The sequence below is a fragment of the Pseudochaenichthys georgianus genome, chromosome 13, assembly GCF_902827115.2.
Source record: "Pseudochaenichthys georgianus chromosome 13, fPseGeo1.2, whole genome shotgun sequence".
In the NCBI taxonomy this organism is placed as follows: domain Eukaryota; kingdom Metazoa; phylum Chordata; class Actinopteri; order Perciformes; family Channichthyidae; genus Pseudochaenichthys; species Pseudochaenichthys georgianus.
The window spans coordinates 4,406,394-4,424,135 of NC_047515.1; the positions used below are offsets into that span (position 1 = coordinate 4,406,394).

A 17,742-nucleotide genomic window follows, 5' to 3' on the forward strand; every position below is an offset into this window, starting at 1 on the left:
GCGTGTATACGCCACCAGAGGGCGCTTGAACAACAGTTTGAATCAATCTTCCTGTTTTTATTGTATTGGTTTTAGGGGTGTATAAGGTCATTTTTGATAAATGTTTCCTCAATTATATGCACTTTAGCAGATTGATTTTCTACAAGAATAATAAGTAAAATGCATGGATCACATGATAAAAACGTTACAAGAATTGTAAAAAAATGTTTTATTGATGAACAAAGTAAATACATGATTTGTCAAAATGTCATCAGTCATATTGTGACACATTTTGAGGATTATTGTCAAAGACAGGCTGTATTATTACAGACTGCAACCCGTCACACTACTTAAGAGCCAAGTATAGAGCACTACATGGTTACTGTATTACTGTAGTATTACTCTTATTGTAAAATTGTGATTAATTGGACAGGAACATCTTGTTAAATATATTAAAGGGGCCCTATTGTGCTTTTTGGGGTTTTCTCTTTCCTGTAGTGTTACATAGGTTTGTGTGCATGTAAATGTTCTGCAAAGGGAGTGTGTGGGAGTTTCTCTCCCACACACTCCCCCCCCCCCCCCCCCCCCCCCCCCCTGCCTGAAACGCCTCAGTATGTAGTCATTTACTTCCGTAACATGGTGACATCACTAGGTAAGACTATCCCTTTAACACATTGTACTTGATAGGCTAAGGGGCGGGACATCTTTAGGCGGTTGGTCAATCACAACAGAGCTGTCCAGCTAACCAATCAGAGCAGACTGGGCTCTGGTTTCAGACAGAGGGTGAAAAGAGGTGCTGCAGCAGTATGAGAACAATAAAGAGCTCTTTGATCATTAAAGCATGGAGACATGTACCAGTAGAGACACTAAATACAAATATGAACCTGAAAATAAGCAGAATAGGGCCCCTTTATTTCTAATGTGTACATATTTTGTAGTTTGTGTCATTGACTGCAACAGAAAACTATAAAACTAGTACAAAGAAATAAGAAGAAAAGTACTTTAGTCCAAGTGATGATGGCACACTGCCGACTTTAATGAGCTATTTAATAAATTTCATAGAGATGAAGAGTGCAGTATTTGTGCACCTACATTTGCTGTATGCCTTACTAACAGTACTGTAAGTGTGTTGCATAACCTGCCAACACACTCTCACTACCTAACGGTACGTCCACACAGCAGCTTTAGACAAATCTTCCACCGCTTCCAACGCTTCTCTGCCCATTGACTTTGAATGGGGATGACGTCACTTTGCCTCGCTTTTCGCCGAAATGCATTGTGGGGGAGCGAAGCGAAGATTTCCAGGATTCAAAAGTTGAGCAATGTTCAACTTTTGAAGCTGAGCTGGAAGCGCCAGCCAATCAAATCCCGTTTATGCAAATCTGCCAGTACAAGCGCTAGCCAATCAAACCACGTGTATGCTGGGAGAGTCAGACCGCAGTTCATTTCCTCATATTCCAAACGAGAAATTACGGTAGCAAATCACCCGGTTCTTTACGACCAGAACTATTACCGGGATACAAACCGGAGGAACCAGCATGGAGGGAGGTGGCAGAGACAGTGGGTGGAACTGGTAGGTTTTCGCCTGTTTGGGGAGTTTATATTTATATATATATTGCTCGCATAAAATCCCCAGGGTTTTTTGCTTTGTATGTCGGGGGCGGGAGATTCATGTGATTGGTTGTTGGTCGCGTTGCTCGCAAAAAATCCCCAAGTTGTCAGACACGCCCAGCTCCAAGATTTTCAAGATTTTTGAAAAGCTGCTGTGTGGACGTACCGTAAGCGTCCAGGAGCGACGCTTGGTCAGGGTCCCATGGCGTGCAGTTGTGACGCGCCGAGGCTCCTTCAGCTTCATAAATGGACGCAAAGAGCTTTCAACTGATTGCAATGTATTCCCATCGGCGGCAGTATTTGACACTCAGGGAAGCACCGCATCGGTCCATGTCGGTGGCACTTAAAGGCAATGTGAGCGTCCATTCCCATTGGATAACGGAGAATTGTACACCCGGAAGTAAGTATTCTCCTTACTGTCGATTGATTTGACAGTGATATCTGCACTACTCATCGACTCAAAAACACCAGATTATCCTTGTTAATTACACAACATTGATTGGTGTAAATTGTGGACAATGGTTTTGTGTTTTTCCCCTTCTATTCTGAGAAACAAATAGTTGTATCGGAGTTTAGGATGGCCGAAGACACTACACTACCCATAATCCTCAGCTATCGTGTGAGACTACACCATGCGCTTTGCTCGACAAACCCCGTGATTAGTCCTCAAGCTCTGTGATTGGTTGACCTCTGACTGTATTCCATATGAAATAAATGTTTCGTAAAAGGTAAAATCATACTTTATTCAGCAGGGATTGCTTTACTCTTTTAAAGTCATCACATGAATGCATTGTAATAAATGGTTCGGCTGCATTAAATATTACACATCTGGCTTAGTTATATATTTATCTACAGAGATTGGGCCTCAGAATAGACCGGAAACTATTCATTTACCGTTCTGTTTTAATTTCACAATAAAGTTAATGGTAATATTTTGTTTGATATTATTATTTTGTATTAACTAGACAGCTGCTGGGTCATGTTAAGACCATCTTTTCTGTGTTGCTGTGGGTTTTTCCCATCGCTTTTGTGTTTTTTTGACGTTTAGAGTTTTTTTGACGTTTAGAGTAATTCCAATGCAGGTAGATTGTGTTGCTTTTTAATTACTGTTTTTAAATGCCTTTTTCTTAATGTCTTTCATTTTTCTAAAGCACTTTGAATTGCCTTGTGTTGAAAGGTGCTATATAAATAAACTTGCCTTGCCTAAGGTCTGCTGCATGTTTTGTTGAATGTGTTATATTTGATTAAATAATACTTTAGGTTAAGGTCTTCTTTTAAATACATATAAGCAAAAAGCTTTGAGGGTATCTAGAGATAAATATTAAGCCTGATATTGCATGGTTTGTTTTGGGACTTGAAAATCAACGTTCCTGCAATGTTAAGTCCAATAGCGACGCTATGTTGAAGCCAAGTGCTTCGACATAGCGTCGCTATTGGACTATCAGGGAGTGAGACTGTGTTGCACCTGCATCTGTAAATGACCTAACAATTGTTTGTCGAGTAAATAATATTAAGCGATAATGCCAAAAATACGACGTGATCACAGACTCAAAATACACATTTTCACCGTCACAACAACAACAATATATCTTACTGTATTCAAATGATCGCACAAAGCTTAGCATGAGTCAGCCTTTTTTCAGCTCAGCCCACACGTGTTGCTTTGTTAAATGTTGGGCAGGTGATATTTATGCTTCACCTGTTTCTTAACATCTGGAGCTGGTGAGATGTTGCTGTTGGGTAACTGAGGCAGGTACTGAGCCTAGAGAAAGGAAAGGGGAAGACAAGAAAAAAAAAGGTTAACTTGATGCTTTTTTCAGGATGTCTATCTTAGACTACTTATTAAGGTGTCCGTTAAAGAAAGGTTTGTTCAGATCCATGCAAGTTCAAATCAGTCGTAGAATGTAATTGAGCACTTATTTAAGTATTTTACTTAAGTAATAATAAAGTGTTGCAGGAATGAGTCATAAAACCCGGAAATTAGTTGCATTTCTTGTTCCCTCGTGTCAAAGTAAATGTTTGTTTTTTAAACGTGTGTTTGGTTAGATGTCTCAAATAAGGTCTGTTGTTTACGTAAGTCCAAGAGTGTTTCGCTACATGTTAAAATACATCAGTAGATACCCCACTGGTCAATTTCCGAAGATTCTTCTGCAGACTATTTAAAAAATGAACGGGCTGATTTTATCATTGCACAACAATGTGTGATTGTTATAGCAGTAATATTAAACACTAATAATACAGTAAACTATTAACACTGTAAATATTATTGTTTGCTCGTGGTGAGATAACGAGGCTCCATTCAAAATAAACCTATTTTTTGTGTTTAGGCACGTTAATAAAGTTTTAATTAGGTTGACTCCAGCATATTCATATTTGTTGATGCTTTTCATGTCAGACGACGAGGCTCCGTTAAAAATAAACCTATTTTTAGTGAATTACTGAGTTTAGGCACGTTAATAAAGTTTTAATGAAGTTGACTAGAGCAAATTCATATTTCTTAATGCTTTCATGTCAATTCTGCGAACATATGATACATTAAATGATCGTGAGGATGATGATTTAAAATCGTTTGTTTGAGCTGGGCTGCATTTCCTGATGAAAAAACAAACCGATTATTTTTGTAGTTGTAGTACGCCAACGTGGATTAAACAACATTATTTTGTTAAATAAAAACAAGGTGATGTTTTGTAAATGATTACATGTCAATTATTTAGCACAGATATGATCCTATCTGTGAAGATCCGCTATATCAGATATACCTATCAGCTGTTTATTTCACATGAGTTCCAGTGTGGCAGCTTTTTAAACACTGCTCCTCCTGGTGGATCCATGATCCATTGCAGCTGGTTTCATTATAATTTATCAAGGGGGCGTATCAAGTCATGTGGGGGGTTTTCCTTTCAGCGAGGGCCCACCCCGTGCCGATCACGGCCCCACATGGGTAGGGGCGTCTGAAATTAGGTGCTACATTTGTACATTGGATTTAGTTATACCTGAAGTAAAATCACTATCTACCCAGCAATGCATAAAGTAGTTGAATTAGCTCCACTTTACTACTTGCAAAAAATACATTAATGCATCAATATACATGTATGTGTCCCTTCGCATTTATCACTGGCCCTGTGCATCTCCTAATCGTTATAACCGGCCTGCTCTCGTCTATCCCACATGCTCCACTGAGATCCAACATCTAGTTTCAGGCAGCCTGTGGAACTGCCAGTCAGCTGTTCCTAAGGCTGACTTCATCTCTGGCTACGCCTCCCTGCAGTCCCTTGATTTCCTTGCTCTCACTGAGACCTGGATTACTCCATTCAACACATCCACCCCAGCAGCTCTGTCCACAGCATATTCCTTCTCCCATACACCCAGACCCACTGGCAGAGGAGGTGGCACTGGTCTCCTGCTCTCTCCCAAATGGAGCTTTTCCCTCTTCAAGCTACCTAACTTCACTCCTTCCACCTTTTGAATTCCATGCCGTTGCTGTAACCCATCCTATACAACTAACCATTGTTGTTCTCTACCGTCCACCAGGCGCCTTGGGAGACTTCTTGGAGGAATTAGATAATCTCCTCTCACACATCCCTGAAACTGGCCCTCCCGCTGTACTTCTCTGAGACGTCAACCTCCAGACAGAGAAGACATCTGAACTAACATCTCTTTTAACCGCCTTTGCTTTCTCACTGTCTCCATCCCCACCAACTCATAAATCTGGCAATGTCCTTGATCTCATATTCTCAAGGAACTGCACTACTCCTAACCTCTCTGTAAACCCGCTTCACACCTTGGATCCAGGGCTCTCGACTAACTTTTTCACCATCCTCCCGGAACCATCTCGAAATACAATCTAAGCCGTCCCGAAATTAATGTGGACCGTCCTGAATTTAAAATATTAGTTTTTCTACATTATCATTAGTTAAGATAATTCAAAGTGACCTTTAACATAAATAAAACATCATACAAATCATTAGATGATAATTCATCAATCTTTTTATTTGAGTAAATCAGTCAATCACATAAACAAAGGCCAAATATATTTAAGAAAAACACACAAACGAGAAAGTTACTCTAATATTGAATCCAATCAAGTCCCATCCAATTAACAAACAAATCCAACACTTTCCAGAAGACAGAACCCAGAGGAACCACTAACCAGGATGACAGTCTGTAACACAGTCAGGAGACCTTTACAAACCGCCCCGTACACAGACGGGAGAGCGAGATCTCTCGTCTGGATTGTGTGGTGTCTCGTCAATTGTGTTAGTTGTGTTTTATGTCTGTCATTTCATGTTTAGTCAGGTATGTAATTCCAAGTCTAGTCAGGTTTCTATGTAGTCAGGTTTTCTTGTTACGTCACGTCTTGTCTGTCTATTTTATGTATGTCATCTCTAGTCAAGTCCCCATGTTTCATGTTATGTCTCGTTTTCCCATTTCCTGTTTTATTTTGTACTTACCTCTTGTCTTTCTCTTCAGGTCCTGTTACGGCCCGTCCACACAGCGGCGTGCGTTGAAGCTTCCAACGCTTCTGCCCATTCACTTTGAATGGGGTGACGTCACTTTTAGCCGAACTGCATTTTGGGAAGCGACGTGGAGCGTTGCTGGCGTTGCTGGCGTTGCTGGCGTTGCTCGCTTCAAAAGTTGAGCAATGTTCAACTTTTGGCGCCTCGGCAGAAGCGTCAGCCAATGAAATCCCATTTATGCAAATCTGCCAGTACAAGCGCTAGCCAATCAAACCGCGTGTATGCTGAGAGAGACTACGCAGGTCATTTCCTCATATTCCAAAAAATGGAGGGAAAATTAATTATAGCGGTAGTGAATCACCCGGTGCTGTATGATCAGTCTCTGTTCATCTACCGGGATACAAACCGGAGGAGCGAGGCATGGAGGGAGGTGGCAGAGACAGTGGGTGAAACTGGTAGGTTTTCGCCTGTTTGGGGATTTTATATCCAGTTTACTTCGTTTTAACATTGCTATTGCTTTGTATGTCTGGGGCGGGAGATTCATGTGATTGGTTGTTGGTCGCGTTGCTCGCAAAAAATCCCCAAGCTTCAGACACGCCAAGCGTCAACGCACGCTGCTGTGTGGACGCTCCGTTACTTCCTCACTTTGGGTGTTTTTCCGCCATCGTCAGCATCTGCCCCGCCCCTGATTGTTTCCACCTGTTCCCAATTCCCTCATGTTTAAATAGTCCTTGTCTCCCTTTGTCTTGTGCCAGTTCGTCTTGTTTCAGTGTGCTTCTATGTCCACAGACCCAGCGTTAAACCAGAGAAGAGAGTTTTGTTTGTTTGAAATCAAGAAGTTTTGTTTTGTCCTCGCAAGAGTGATTTTTTGTTAAAACTTTGTTTTATTTTTCCTCATTAAAATATGAGTCGTCGCATTTGAGTCCAGCATTTTTGTACCCCGTTCTAACAGATTGGAAAGATCGAAAATACATCATAGACGCATTTTGTAGTCTTATTGCATATTAGAGTTGATGAAACTAAAACTGCAATATAATGTTTATGTAGCACTAAGACAGGAAATATATTTTTACAGATAAAAAGTCAGATAACGTCGGAGCTTAAAGGTACCACTGTCTTTAATCATTCCGGCCCGGGCCCAGTTAATACCGGGGCTCGGTACCCATCCCTACATGGGGAGAGGCGCAGCATATTGCTAAGGACTAAATACGATGGAGAGTTCTCAGCCTTATTACCCATAGGGGATGAAGAGGAGTAAGTAAATAAAGAGGCCGGCGCTCCAGGGTCTGGTTCTGCTGTGCGTTTTCGTGATGTAATGGTAAAAAATTGCAGAATTCCTCCGCGGGATGCCATTGTCATTATACATCACTCAACCTACGAAATACACACACTCAGTACATAGCTAGACCCACAAATTTGCGGGCACAGCTGTGTGTGTGTGTGTGTGTGTGTGTGTGTGTGTGTGTGTGTGTGTGTGTGTGTGTGTGTGTGTGTGTGTGTGTGTGTGTGTGTGTGTGTGTGTGTGTGTGTGTGTGTGTGTGTGTGTGTGTGTGTGTGTGTGTGTGTGTATTTTGCGGGTTGCTAAATGTTTTGTGCTTGTGTGTTTATGTTGACAAGGAGGTTTAATAACTGTGTGCTACACAAAACGTGCAGTCAGTTTCATTTTCATCGCCGTTCGTAGTAGAGTTAGCAGGGTATTTTTATTTTAACTCTGGTCCCAAATTCATCCCAAAATTATTTTGTATCCTCCCCGACCCTATTTTTTTAGGCCCACTCCGATCACTTCTTCATCTCATTCTCTTTACCCCTTTCCAAACATAACAAACTAATCTCTTCTCATCATGCACCTGTCCACCGTAACCTTCGTTCCCTCTCCCCCTCTACCTTTGCCTCATCCCTTCCTCTGACTCGTTCCAACTCCTGCCTCCAAACTCTGCTGCAGAAACTCTCCTCTCTACTCTCATCCTCTCTGGACTCTCTCTGTCCTCTCACATCTCGGCAGGCTCGTCAGTCCCCTCCTGCTCCCAGGCTAAATGACGCACTGCGTGCTAATAGAACCGTCCTTCGGGCAGCAGAGCGGAAATGGTGGAAATCCAAACACCGTGACGACCTCCTAACCTATCAGGCTCTCCTCTCCTCTTTCTCTGCTTCGATCTCTCAGGCAAAAAGCACTTTCTTTCAAGACAAGATCCAATCTTCCTATTCCAATCCCAAAAAACTATGTTCCATCTTCTCCTCCCTCCTGGACCCCCCCAAAGCCCCTTCCCCCTCCTCCCTCCTGGACCCCCCCAAAGCCCCTTCCCCCTCCTCACTTCTGTCAAGCGACTTTGTAACCACTTTGAAAAAAGGTTGATGATATTCGCTCTTCTTTTTCTGACTCACCTCTACTCCCCGCTGGGTCACCAGACCCCTCCTTTCACCCGCACCACTGACCTCCTTTTCCCCTCTCTCTCCAAGTGAGGTTCTTACCCTCATTACCTCTGCCCTACCACCTGTTCTCTGGACCCTATCCCCTTCAAACTCCCTTCAGACTATCGCTCATGATATTCTACCGTTTCTCTCCCATTTCATCAACACTTCTCTAACTTCTGGTCACTTTCCCAAACAGTCTCAAGGAGGGCAAGAGGTAAACCCTCTCCTAAAGAAACCCACTCTCAACCCGTCTGATGTTATAAACTACAGGCCTGTCTCTCTCCTCCCGTTCCTGTCTAAAACACTTGAACGCGCTGTCTTAAACAACTCTCCTGCTATCCTCCATCAGAACAACCTTCTGGATCCGCACCAGTCTGGTTTCAAGGCAGGTCACTCCACAGAAACTGCTCTCATTGCTGTCACTGAGGAACTGCACAATGCTAAAGCAGCCTCCCCTCTCCTCTGTCATCATCCTGTTGGACCTGTCTGCTGCATTCGACACGGTGAACCATCAGATCCTCCTTCGCACACTCCAAGAGTGTGCGACGATAAGGTATATTGGAGTTTCAGGCTCTTGCACTTTCCCTCCTCACCTCATACCTCAAAGACCGCACTACAGGGTTACTTGGAGAGGGGTCCGAGTCCGACCCTTGTCAATTTGCTATCCTGGCTCCAAAATGGTGGAATGAGCTCCCAATGACATCAGGACAGCAGAAAGCTGCACATCTTCCCGGCGCAGACTAAAAACTCATCTCTTTCGACTCCACTTCGAGCGATAGAATTACTAACAGAAACACTTATATACTAATAAAGGACTGGCTTACCTAAAGCCAGTTGAGTAGCACTTGAAATGTTTTAGCTCTATCAAACCTGATGTACTTTATGATTCTGTTTTCTTCAAGTTTGTATCTTCTTGGTCGAATGCACTTATTGTAAGTCGCGTTGGATAAAAGCGTCAGCTAAATGTAATGTAATGTATCAATAATTAGGATCCAAAAATATAACGTATATTATTCTGAAAGTGGCCAATTTGTATAATGAGGACTTTTTGTACCTTAGGCATATTTGGATGCCGATAAATGTTTTGTTAAGTCATTCTTTATGCAGGACTCAAACTTCAACAGTATTTCTATACTGTGGTATTTTTATGTTTACTCAAGTACAAGATCTGACTCTCTTTTTTGCCCTTGTTTGAAGTGATTTCATGAAAGCAGCCTTTGTGTCGGACAAAGATGAGTATGATATTATTATTGTTAGGAACATACTAAGAATATATAAACTAACCTATAGCAGTATGTTCATTGAGCTTGTATAGGTACAGTGATATGTGTGGCTGAAGCAGCATGCACAGTCTGTCAATGTGGGGTCATGAGAGGATTTCCCCACACTTACCCCAGGCTGTCTGCGTCGGGAGACTTTGTCATGTCGTCTCCCCAGGCGCTCCCCCTCACGGCCCCAGTTCACTCCATCTTCCTGGAAGTAAGGCAGCTCCAGCAGCTCCTCACAGGACAGACGGAGTGACGGGTCCATCACCAGGCAGGACTGCTCACACAGAGTGAACATGGAGGGTTGCTTTTCAAAATATTAGTTATTTCAAAGAATTGGACAAACTACAGTATGTAATGGCAACACTTGTTAAAATGAGCTCACACATAATAGCCTTAATTTTCTGTAGCACCATTTCTTGATTTATCTTTATTGATCCAAACATTTTAAATTGTTTGTTACAGGGTATTGCACGTGAGTTAAAAATATATAAACAAAGAAATAAACACAAACCTGCATATCAACAGTATATATAGAGAATCTATTGATCACAATATAAAAAATACAGAATAAGTTAGGATACACTTTAATAAATCATCTTTAAACTGAAACAAAATATATAAACAGTATACAAAATAAATGGAAATGCTATTAAGTAGAGTTTGAGTACAATATGAGAGGGGAAAACTGGAGTGAAATCTGGTTAAAAAAGAAAACGATGTATTATATATGTATATAATAAAGACTACATACCTTCATAACTTGGAGGGCATAAAGAGACATGCCATGGAAGCGCTTTTCCAAAGGCTCCTAATAACAGAAATAAATGGAAAATGATGACGTCAAGGACCCTTGGCCTCCCCAATAATAACATGTGCATTCTCAATGGTAACAGGATTCGTACCGTCGTGTCAGGTTCAGGAATACTGACTCCGCTGAAGAAAACATTGGAGCGGAAGACCTGCTGGTGCCGGGGGATCAGGTCACCTGAGGTCAGAAAGGAGATCAACTAAATCATCAATCAGTACCATTTATTTTATTCAGTGTGTCCATTTCTGGGAGTAAATGGTTAACTAAGCTGAAGAGACTTTTCAAACATGTTTAACCAAGATCTATGGCGGTTAAACAAACCACGGAGAGCAAAGTCCACTGAAGAAAAGCCAAGCTTCCTTGGGAGGTTTTCTTAAGGAACAGTTCAAAAATACATACTGTTCCACTTACCTGTAGTCTTATTTATCAATGTAGGTTGCTTTGCTGTGTGCTGCAGAGTGCTGGAAATATAGTGAGGTGCAGTGATGACGTATTTATGTGAACCAGACTCGGAAGTGAGCATCGCAACGGGCTCCCTCGACACGTTCTGTTCAGCAGAATGATCCTCACGTATTAACACCCCTTTGGGACTTTTGAAGCGTCAATATAAAAAGCTAACATTAGGCAATAAACAAACTACATCACAGTGGCACGGCTGCGAATCACCACCGCTAAGCTAAAGGGGGACTTATGTCGGGGTGATGACGTTTAGCAAATTCATTTAGTCACTTGTTAGCAACCGCCGTTTTAAAGACACGTCAAATCTTTGGACATTCACAAGTGGCGTATTTTACTGGCGTATTTTACGTCGTTAAACAAAATGTACAAATCTCTTCAGCTCGTGTTAACCACAGACCTTATTTCAGGCTTCTAACCACAAACACGTTCAATAAACTGTTGACTTTGAGATGAGGGAACCGGAAGAGGTTAAATGCTGTCTTTTCCTGGTTTCAGGACTAAGCACCACTCCATTGGCCTTAAATGTGTGACTTCTCTCCGATATAATGAAAGTATATGTACTGTAACTATACGCGGTGCTTACATCGCCCAAAAAACACACTTTGACCCAAATACTAAATACAGTCCACAGACCTGTTGTGAGCAGTTTCATGTAGGAAGCATTGTCTTTCGACCAAACTAAACATGTCAACCTGTCTCTCTCCGTATGTGCAGTGAGACAGTTGGCAGGTATCTCACACCAAGGTCTGAGGGTTATCCTTCTGGAAAGAGACATTGTTCCTCTTACATTATAGTTCCTTTGAGTTCACACAACCTTTGATGTATTGTCTGTTTGACTAAGCTTATACTGGTGTGAAAGCTATTGTATTAATGATCAGTCAACTTGACCAAGACTGCTCTAAAAGGTAGACATCTTTGTTTGTGGTGTAAAAGCAAGACAAATCCATCATTAACTGTTGAATTATCTCGGATTTCTTCATCAACTTAAGAACTGAACTACCCTTAAATCCATTTACTAATCGTATTAACTATGAATGTCTGAATAAACACATGTTGAGTTTGGCACCCAAAAGCAGATTCTTCCTGCTAAGAACCCATTTACGTGGCCCCTCAGTATACCTAGAGTTTTTCGGATAAGGTAGAGCTGGTCAACGTCAGACTTCCCGGGCCAGAGTGGATTCCCATTGAGGAGCTCAGCGAAAACACAGCCGAGGGCCCACATGTCCACAGGGGGCCCGTACTGAGTGTCCCCGACCAGCAGCTCAGGGGCCCGGTACCAGCGAGTCGCCACGTAGTCTGTGTACTCGTCCTCTGGTCCTGCTGAGTAGGCGGATAGAGATAACTTGTATGTACACACATACACTTATAATAATAATAATAAATACTAAATAGGGTACATTGTTGAGGAGGGGATTACAAGGCATGTTGAAAGAGTACATGTATGGTAACACAACCCAGAAACCTAATGCACGAAGGGTAAACAGAGACACGCTACACAGAGACACGCTACACAGAGACGCCTGAACGGTCCCCCTATGCAAAGCATTCATTGGAAACATTGAAAGTGAGGAGGCCGCCGGCAGGAGGATGATTCCGGTTTGTTGTTGAATAAGTCATTAGAGGTAGACGCTAAATGCACATAAATGCACTCGCTTTCTGGATGACCTACTCAGAATGCGGGCGAAACCGAAGTCGCAGAGCTTGATGACTCCGGTTTTGGTGAGGAGGATGTTCTCTGGCTTCACGTCACGGTGGATACACTGCAACATAAACACTCAGTATCAGGGATTTGGCAACGTGATACACAGTCTCTTCGTGACATAGGAAGAGGCGGATATTAAGGCTGAGGGATTAGGAATGGAGGAACAATGGCAAGAGATCAGATACCAAATATTGAAACTGAATACCGCATTGCAGTCACTGAGACTTAAAGGACTCCTGATGGGGAGTAGAAGGCAAAGTTTGAGTTTATTATTCTTAACTGTCGTGAGAAAAGAGCGGTGCAGTGAGTCCTGAACCCCATGCACGAAGTCAATGGTTTTTAAACGTGTTTTATGGTGAAATAAGGTACGTGGAAAAAAGATGTTTCACGTTTTGTTTGACGACATAAAACACGCCAGTATATACTCAACTCTGTAATGTCCGAAGCATCTGTGTCATAACAATAGCTAACAAGTGGCTAAGTGAGAAAACTAAATGTCATAACGCCGACATGATTCCGCCTTTAGCTTAGTGGTGGTGAGGCGCAGCCATTACGTTCAAAACAAAAACTACATGGTGTTAATATGTGGAGATTGTCCTGCTGAACAAAATGTTGTTGGTATCATAAATGTGTGATGCTAAATTCCAGGTCCGGCCTACAAAAATATATCAACACTGCACCGCTCTATTATGTAAGTAGGAGTAGTTCTGTGGTTTGTGGTGGTGCACATGTCTTCCCAGTATCCAAACCACAGGTGCCTGATGGACAGCTTCATTGACACCTTTTGCAGGAAAAGGTGTTAAAAAACTGAGCTATTCAAATAAGATGGTTTGCCAGATTCTGGGAATTAGTATAATATATTCCAAGCAATGCTATGAGCAGCAACAGTGATACAATTATTGTGTGTACTGCATGATGCTCATGTAACTATAATTCAATGTTAGAATAACATTAAACTGAATATTAGAGCAAAACACTGTATTTTATCAAATGTTTTGTATGAAATAATATAGTAAACTGTAAAACACATACAAATGTAAGGATAGTTATTTATGTGTTCAAGTTTATCTTAAAAAAATAATCAGCTGCCATATGTACACTGTAAAATATAGTGGAAAAGATACACACTTTAAATTGAGTAAATACAAAATCTTTCTTAAACCACTTTATTTAGCCCCCCCATCTCTTTACATGTTGTCACAGGAGGAGAGGGAATATATTACAGAAACATGTCACTTTAAAATACTCTAGATATGGCTTAAAGTATTTTTCTAATGCTTCCTTAAAAACTCTTAATATATCTTTTTAGACAAGAAGAAGAAGAAGGACAAACACCGATCAAAGAATAAACACATGAAAGTGACCAAAGAAAAACATTATATTAGCAGTTAAATATACTGACATTGTGCTTGTGGCAGAAGTTGACCGCCTGTAGAGTCTGCCACACGATGCTCTTCAGCTGAGCCTCTGGAACCCTGCAGAGGACCAGAGACAAACACAACATATTTACCAGTCCTGATTTCCTTGTCTATTATACAATAAAATACAAGAAGTGTGGCTTTACGCATCCTCTTGTCACCCGGGTAACCTTAGGCATGTCTCTAACGGCAACAGCGCCTTTGTTTTCAGGAGCAGCTAGAGTTTCTGCTGCACTGCCTTGTGAGAAGGGACTGGTCCGACGGCCACTAACCATTTGTCTTGCTGTGTGACTTCCCATGACTAAACTAAACAGAAGGCCCACATATACAAACTATATAGATACTCCAATGAAACTGAAAGTAATGTAGAAGGAAGTATCATCAGCATAGTGTAAAACATATCAAAAGTAAAAGTTCTAATGTTGAAACTTTTAGTGAACATTTATATACTGAACAAGAGAATTGATGATAATCACTGATGCGTTAAGAAGTAGGCAGCACTTTGACATTGTAGCCGGTCAAGTGCTTATGTTAACCAATTTATATACAATTATATACATCGGAGTTGTTTTGACTTGCTAAATGATCTAAGATGTAGTGAAGTAGAAAGTAGCATAAAGGGAAGTACATGACTAAAGTACAAATGCCTCAAAACGGAAGTACAGGACTCGAGTAGATGTACCTTCCACCACTGCACATCATGGGGCATTCTTAGAGGGGTGCGAACGAAATTGATAACAGATACACTTCTATAAAGATTCAAGTGGATGAGTATCTTCAGCCTTCCAAGTATGCAGCTCTTCAGAGTCCTCCACGACTCACTGATCAGACACACAGACATGGCCGACGTGTTTCCCTTACCCTCGAGGGTGTTTGTCCAGCTCATTGAGGACTGTCTGCTCGCAGAACTCGAACACCAAGTGGAGCCGTCTTTTCCTCCTGAACACCTCCAGCAGGTTGACCAGATTCACGTGTTTCAGCTGCTGCAGGACCAACAGATAACAAGGACACTGTGTCAGAACTAGTGCTGCGTACCTGGACTCACATTCAGGTTCAGGTCCGGACTCAAGTCCAGAGGTTCAGAGGTTCAGGTTCAGGTCCGGACTTATATGACCTTTTATTCTGAAAATTCTTCACTTCCGGTTAGCATTAGCATGTGGCGAAATGCTACGTTTTCAAACGGCGAATCGAAGGTGAAATGACATGTGATGTTGTACACTGAGCACACTGGGATTAGCACTCATTTATTGACGCTGAATAACGTTTATCAGGGAATGTTTAAATAACCACAGACACCAGAATATACGTAAGTGTTTTTTGCGAGTCCAAGTACCGGTTCCTGACGTTCCGGTTTTAACCGGACTTGAACCGAAACTTTTTACAAGTCCAGTACCGGTTCGGCGTAGGTACGCAGCAGTCAGTCAGAACTCAACATCATACTGAACAACATACAACCTATTATAGTGGAGCAGATAACAAGGTCAATCGTTCAAATGATGATACAAGCATGAAACTTGGCAGGAATATTTATTTTATGTCACTTTATGAGAAAAAAGTGCTAGCCACTTGAAATTCCAAGATGGCAGCCATTTTCCAAGATGGAGCCTGCACAATAGTTATTGTTACACAAGTCCTAAAATTGATTTATTGGTTCAAGAAATCGATCAATACACTCAGGAATCAGCTCTAGCAAGGTTAAAACCTATAAATCGACACCAAGATGAAATAAATCCGACATCTCTGGCGATTTCTATGGTAAAAGTTTTTTAAAAGTTGTTTTTTTCATACCCTGGCGGCCATCTTGGAAAAAATGGCCGCCATGTTGAAAATCCACGTGGCTAGCACTTTTTTCTTGCAGAGTGATCCTAAAGGAACGTTCCTACCAAATGTCATGCTTGTATCACCATTTGAACGATTCTGCCAAAAAATCACACTTATCTGCTCCACTATTAGGGATCTTGAGTCTGGCCACCTTTTTGAAATGTTGTATCAGAATTGCCTCCAAATGTGTACTCTTTGTTTAAAGCTTGTTTCCCATCCCTTTAAAGTTGAAATGTCTGTATCGCTCTGTGAAACAACAAGTATACATTATGTGTGTCTAACACCTGTGTCGGACACATTCCTTACAATATGGCTTTGTATCATATAACCTAAAGAGTGCATATGAACCGGTGTGCGTGCAGTGGTTTTAAATGTAAGCCAACTTGATACTATTGGGTGTTGCTAATCTCCTGTCACCTTCAGCATGCGGATTTCTCGCAGTGCAATCTTCTTAATGACAGGATCATCTTCGGATTCCACAAACTTCTTAATGGCAACTATCTGGCCCGTGTCTCTGTGTCTGCATTTGAACACCACGCCGTAAGAGCCCTCGCCGATTTTGGCCAGCTTTTCATATTTCTCCATTTTCTAGTCACCTGTCAAAAAATGTAACATTTATCACAAGCTCAGCACCTCATTGAGATGTAAAAGATTCACCTTAAAATATCAAAGACACCTAAGACATATCTTTTAAACACTGGTCTATTTTGATTTCTCCTAAATGTCTTCAGTCAGTCAACAAAGTGAAAAACTATTTTTCAAACTGACTTTATCGAATGTTTGGATTTATATCACACTAGCACGTATTTATAAGAAAACAATTAATTCATCTAGGAATTTACAATATAACTGCCTTAATGTACGATTACCTTGAGACGTTTAAGGGAGGAATCTCTAAGGTGAAGTGGACCCTCACCTTTCCATGTGTTCTACTCTAAAACCTCAGAATAGTGAGTAAATGAATAACTTTTTATTTTGTATTCAACTAATTCAACATGAATATATACAGCCAAGGTAAGAAACAAGAAAACGAAGTTAGTTGACGTTATATATAAAATAATAGCCCTCCCTTGAATTATCCATCGTTGTTGGTGAAAGATCAAAACATTATGATTAAAATGGCAACAAAAAGCATAGAATAGAAATGCAAATGATTTCATTTCTCAGGCTATACGTTTAACATCGTGTGTCGGGGCTGACATAATAATACAGTACCAGAAAATGAAAAGCAAGAGTAAAAAAGGAATGTCTTGTTTTATTCTAGAAATGCATATTATTGGTTAGCTGAAGTCATTAAAGTCAATTGGTGGTTGGTATAACTTTTTATAATCTGTTAGTCAAATATTCCTTAACTTTGATTTGGATTGTTGATCATAAACAATACTTGAGAGATTCCGACTCAGCCAATTCACCAATGAAATGAATTGTGTGACTTAATGGTTGTTCTTTCTACCCATTTGACAGAAGTTGGGAGAAGTAGTCATATACTGAAGTAAAAGTAGAAGTACTAGAGTGTAGGAATACTCTGTAAGTAAAAGTCCTACATTCAAAACGTTACTAAAATCACACAAGTATTCTCATCAAAATATAGTTGAAGTGGGACAGTAAAAGTAGTCATTGTGCAGATTGGTCCATTTCAGAATAATATATATGATGTGTTTTATAATGATTGATCATGAAAGTGTTCTCAAAGCTGGTGAAGGTGCAGCTAGTCTGAATACTTTGTATACTGCAGGGTAGCTGGTGGATTTACTCCAGGTGGAACTCAAGTCTGATTTAAGAGTAGATCATGCTGTTTATCATCAAT

The 17,742-nt window shown here is 41.0% G+C and overlaps 1 protein-coding gene across 3 annotated transcripts; it reads right to left on the bottom strand.

The window, feature by feature from the left end:
• Positions 1-567: 567 nt before the first annotated feature.
• Positions 568-16,827, bottom strand: LOC117457478 (cyclin-dependent kinase-like 1). 3 transcript variants are annotated; one of them, XM_034097605.2, is made up of 10 exons: positions 16,805-16,827; positions 16,353-16,531; positions 14,976-15,097; positions 14,099-14,171; positions 12,664-12,754; positions 12,114-12,311; positions 10,630-10,712; positions 10,479-10,535; positions 9,852-10,031; positions 568-3,352 (listed from the first exon to the last, which is right to left on the bottom strand). In XM_034097605.2, exons 2-10 carry the CDS (start codon positions 16,518-16,520, stop codon positions 3,257-3,259), a joined length of 1,068 nt encoding a protein of 355 aa, XP_033953496.1. In that variant the 5' UTR covers positions 16,521-16,531; positions 16,805-16,827; the 3' UTR covers positions 568-3,256. The 3 variants fall into 3 exon arrangements, with proteins under 3 accessions (XP_033953496.1, XP_033953497.1, XP_033953495.1); XM_034097606.2 differs by having other exon boundaries at positions 9,852-10,001; positions 12,114-12,314; XM_034097604.2 differs by having other exon boundaries at positions 12,114-12,314.
• Positions 16,828-17,742: the final 915 nt, after the last annotated feature.

Coding starts and splice junctions, on each gene's coding strand:
- LOC117457478 (XM_034097604.2), bottom strand. CDS start 16,520: ATGGAGAAATATGAAAAGCTGGCCAAAATCGGCGAGGGCTCTTACGGC. Junction 14,172..14,975: donor CTGGACAAACACCCTCGAGG/GTAAGGGAAACA, acceptor GGTCCTCTGCAG/GGTTCCAGAGGCTCAGCTGA. Junction 10,713..12,113: donor CCTTATCCGAAAAACTCTAG/GTATACTGAGGG, acceptor TTCTGACCTCAG/GTGACCTGATCCCCCGGCAC.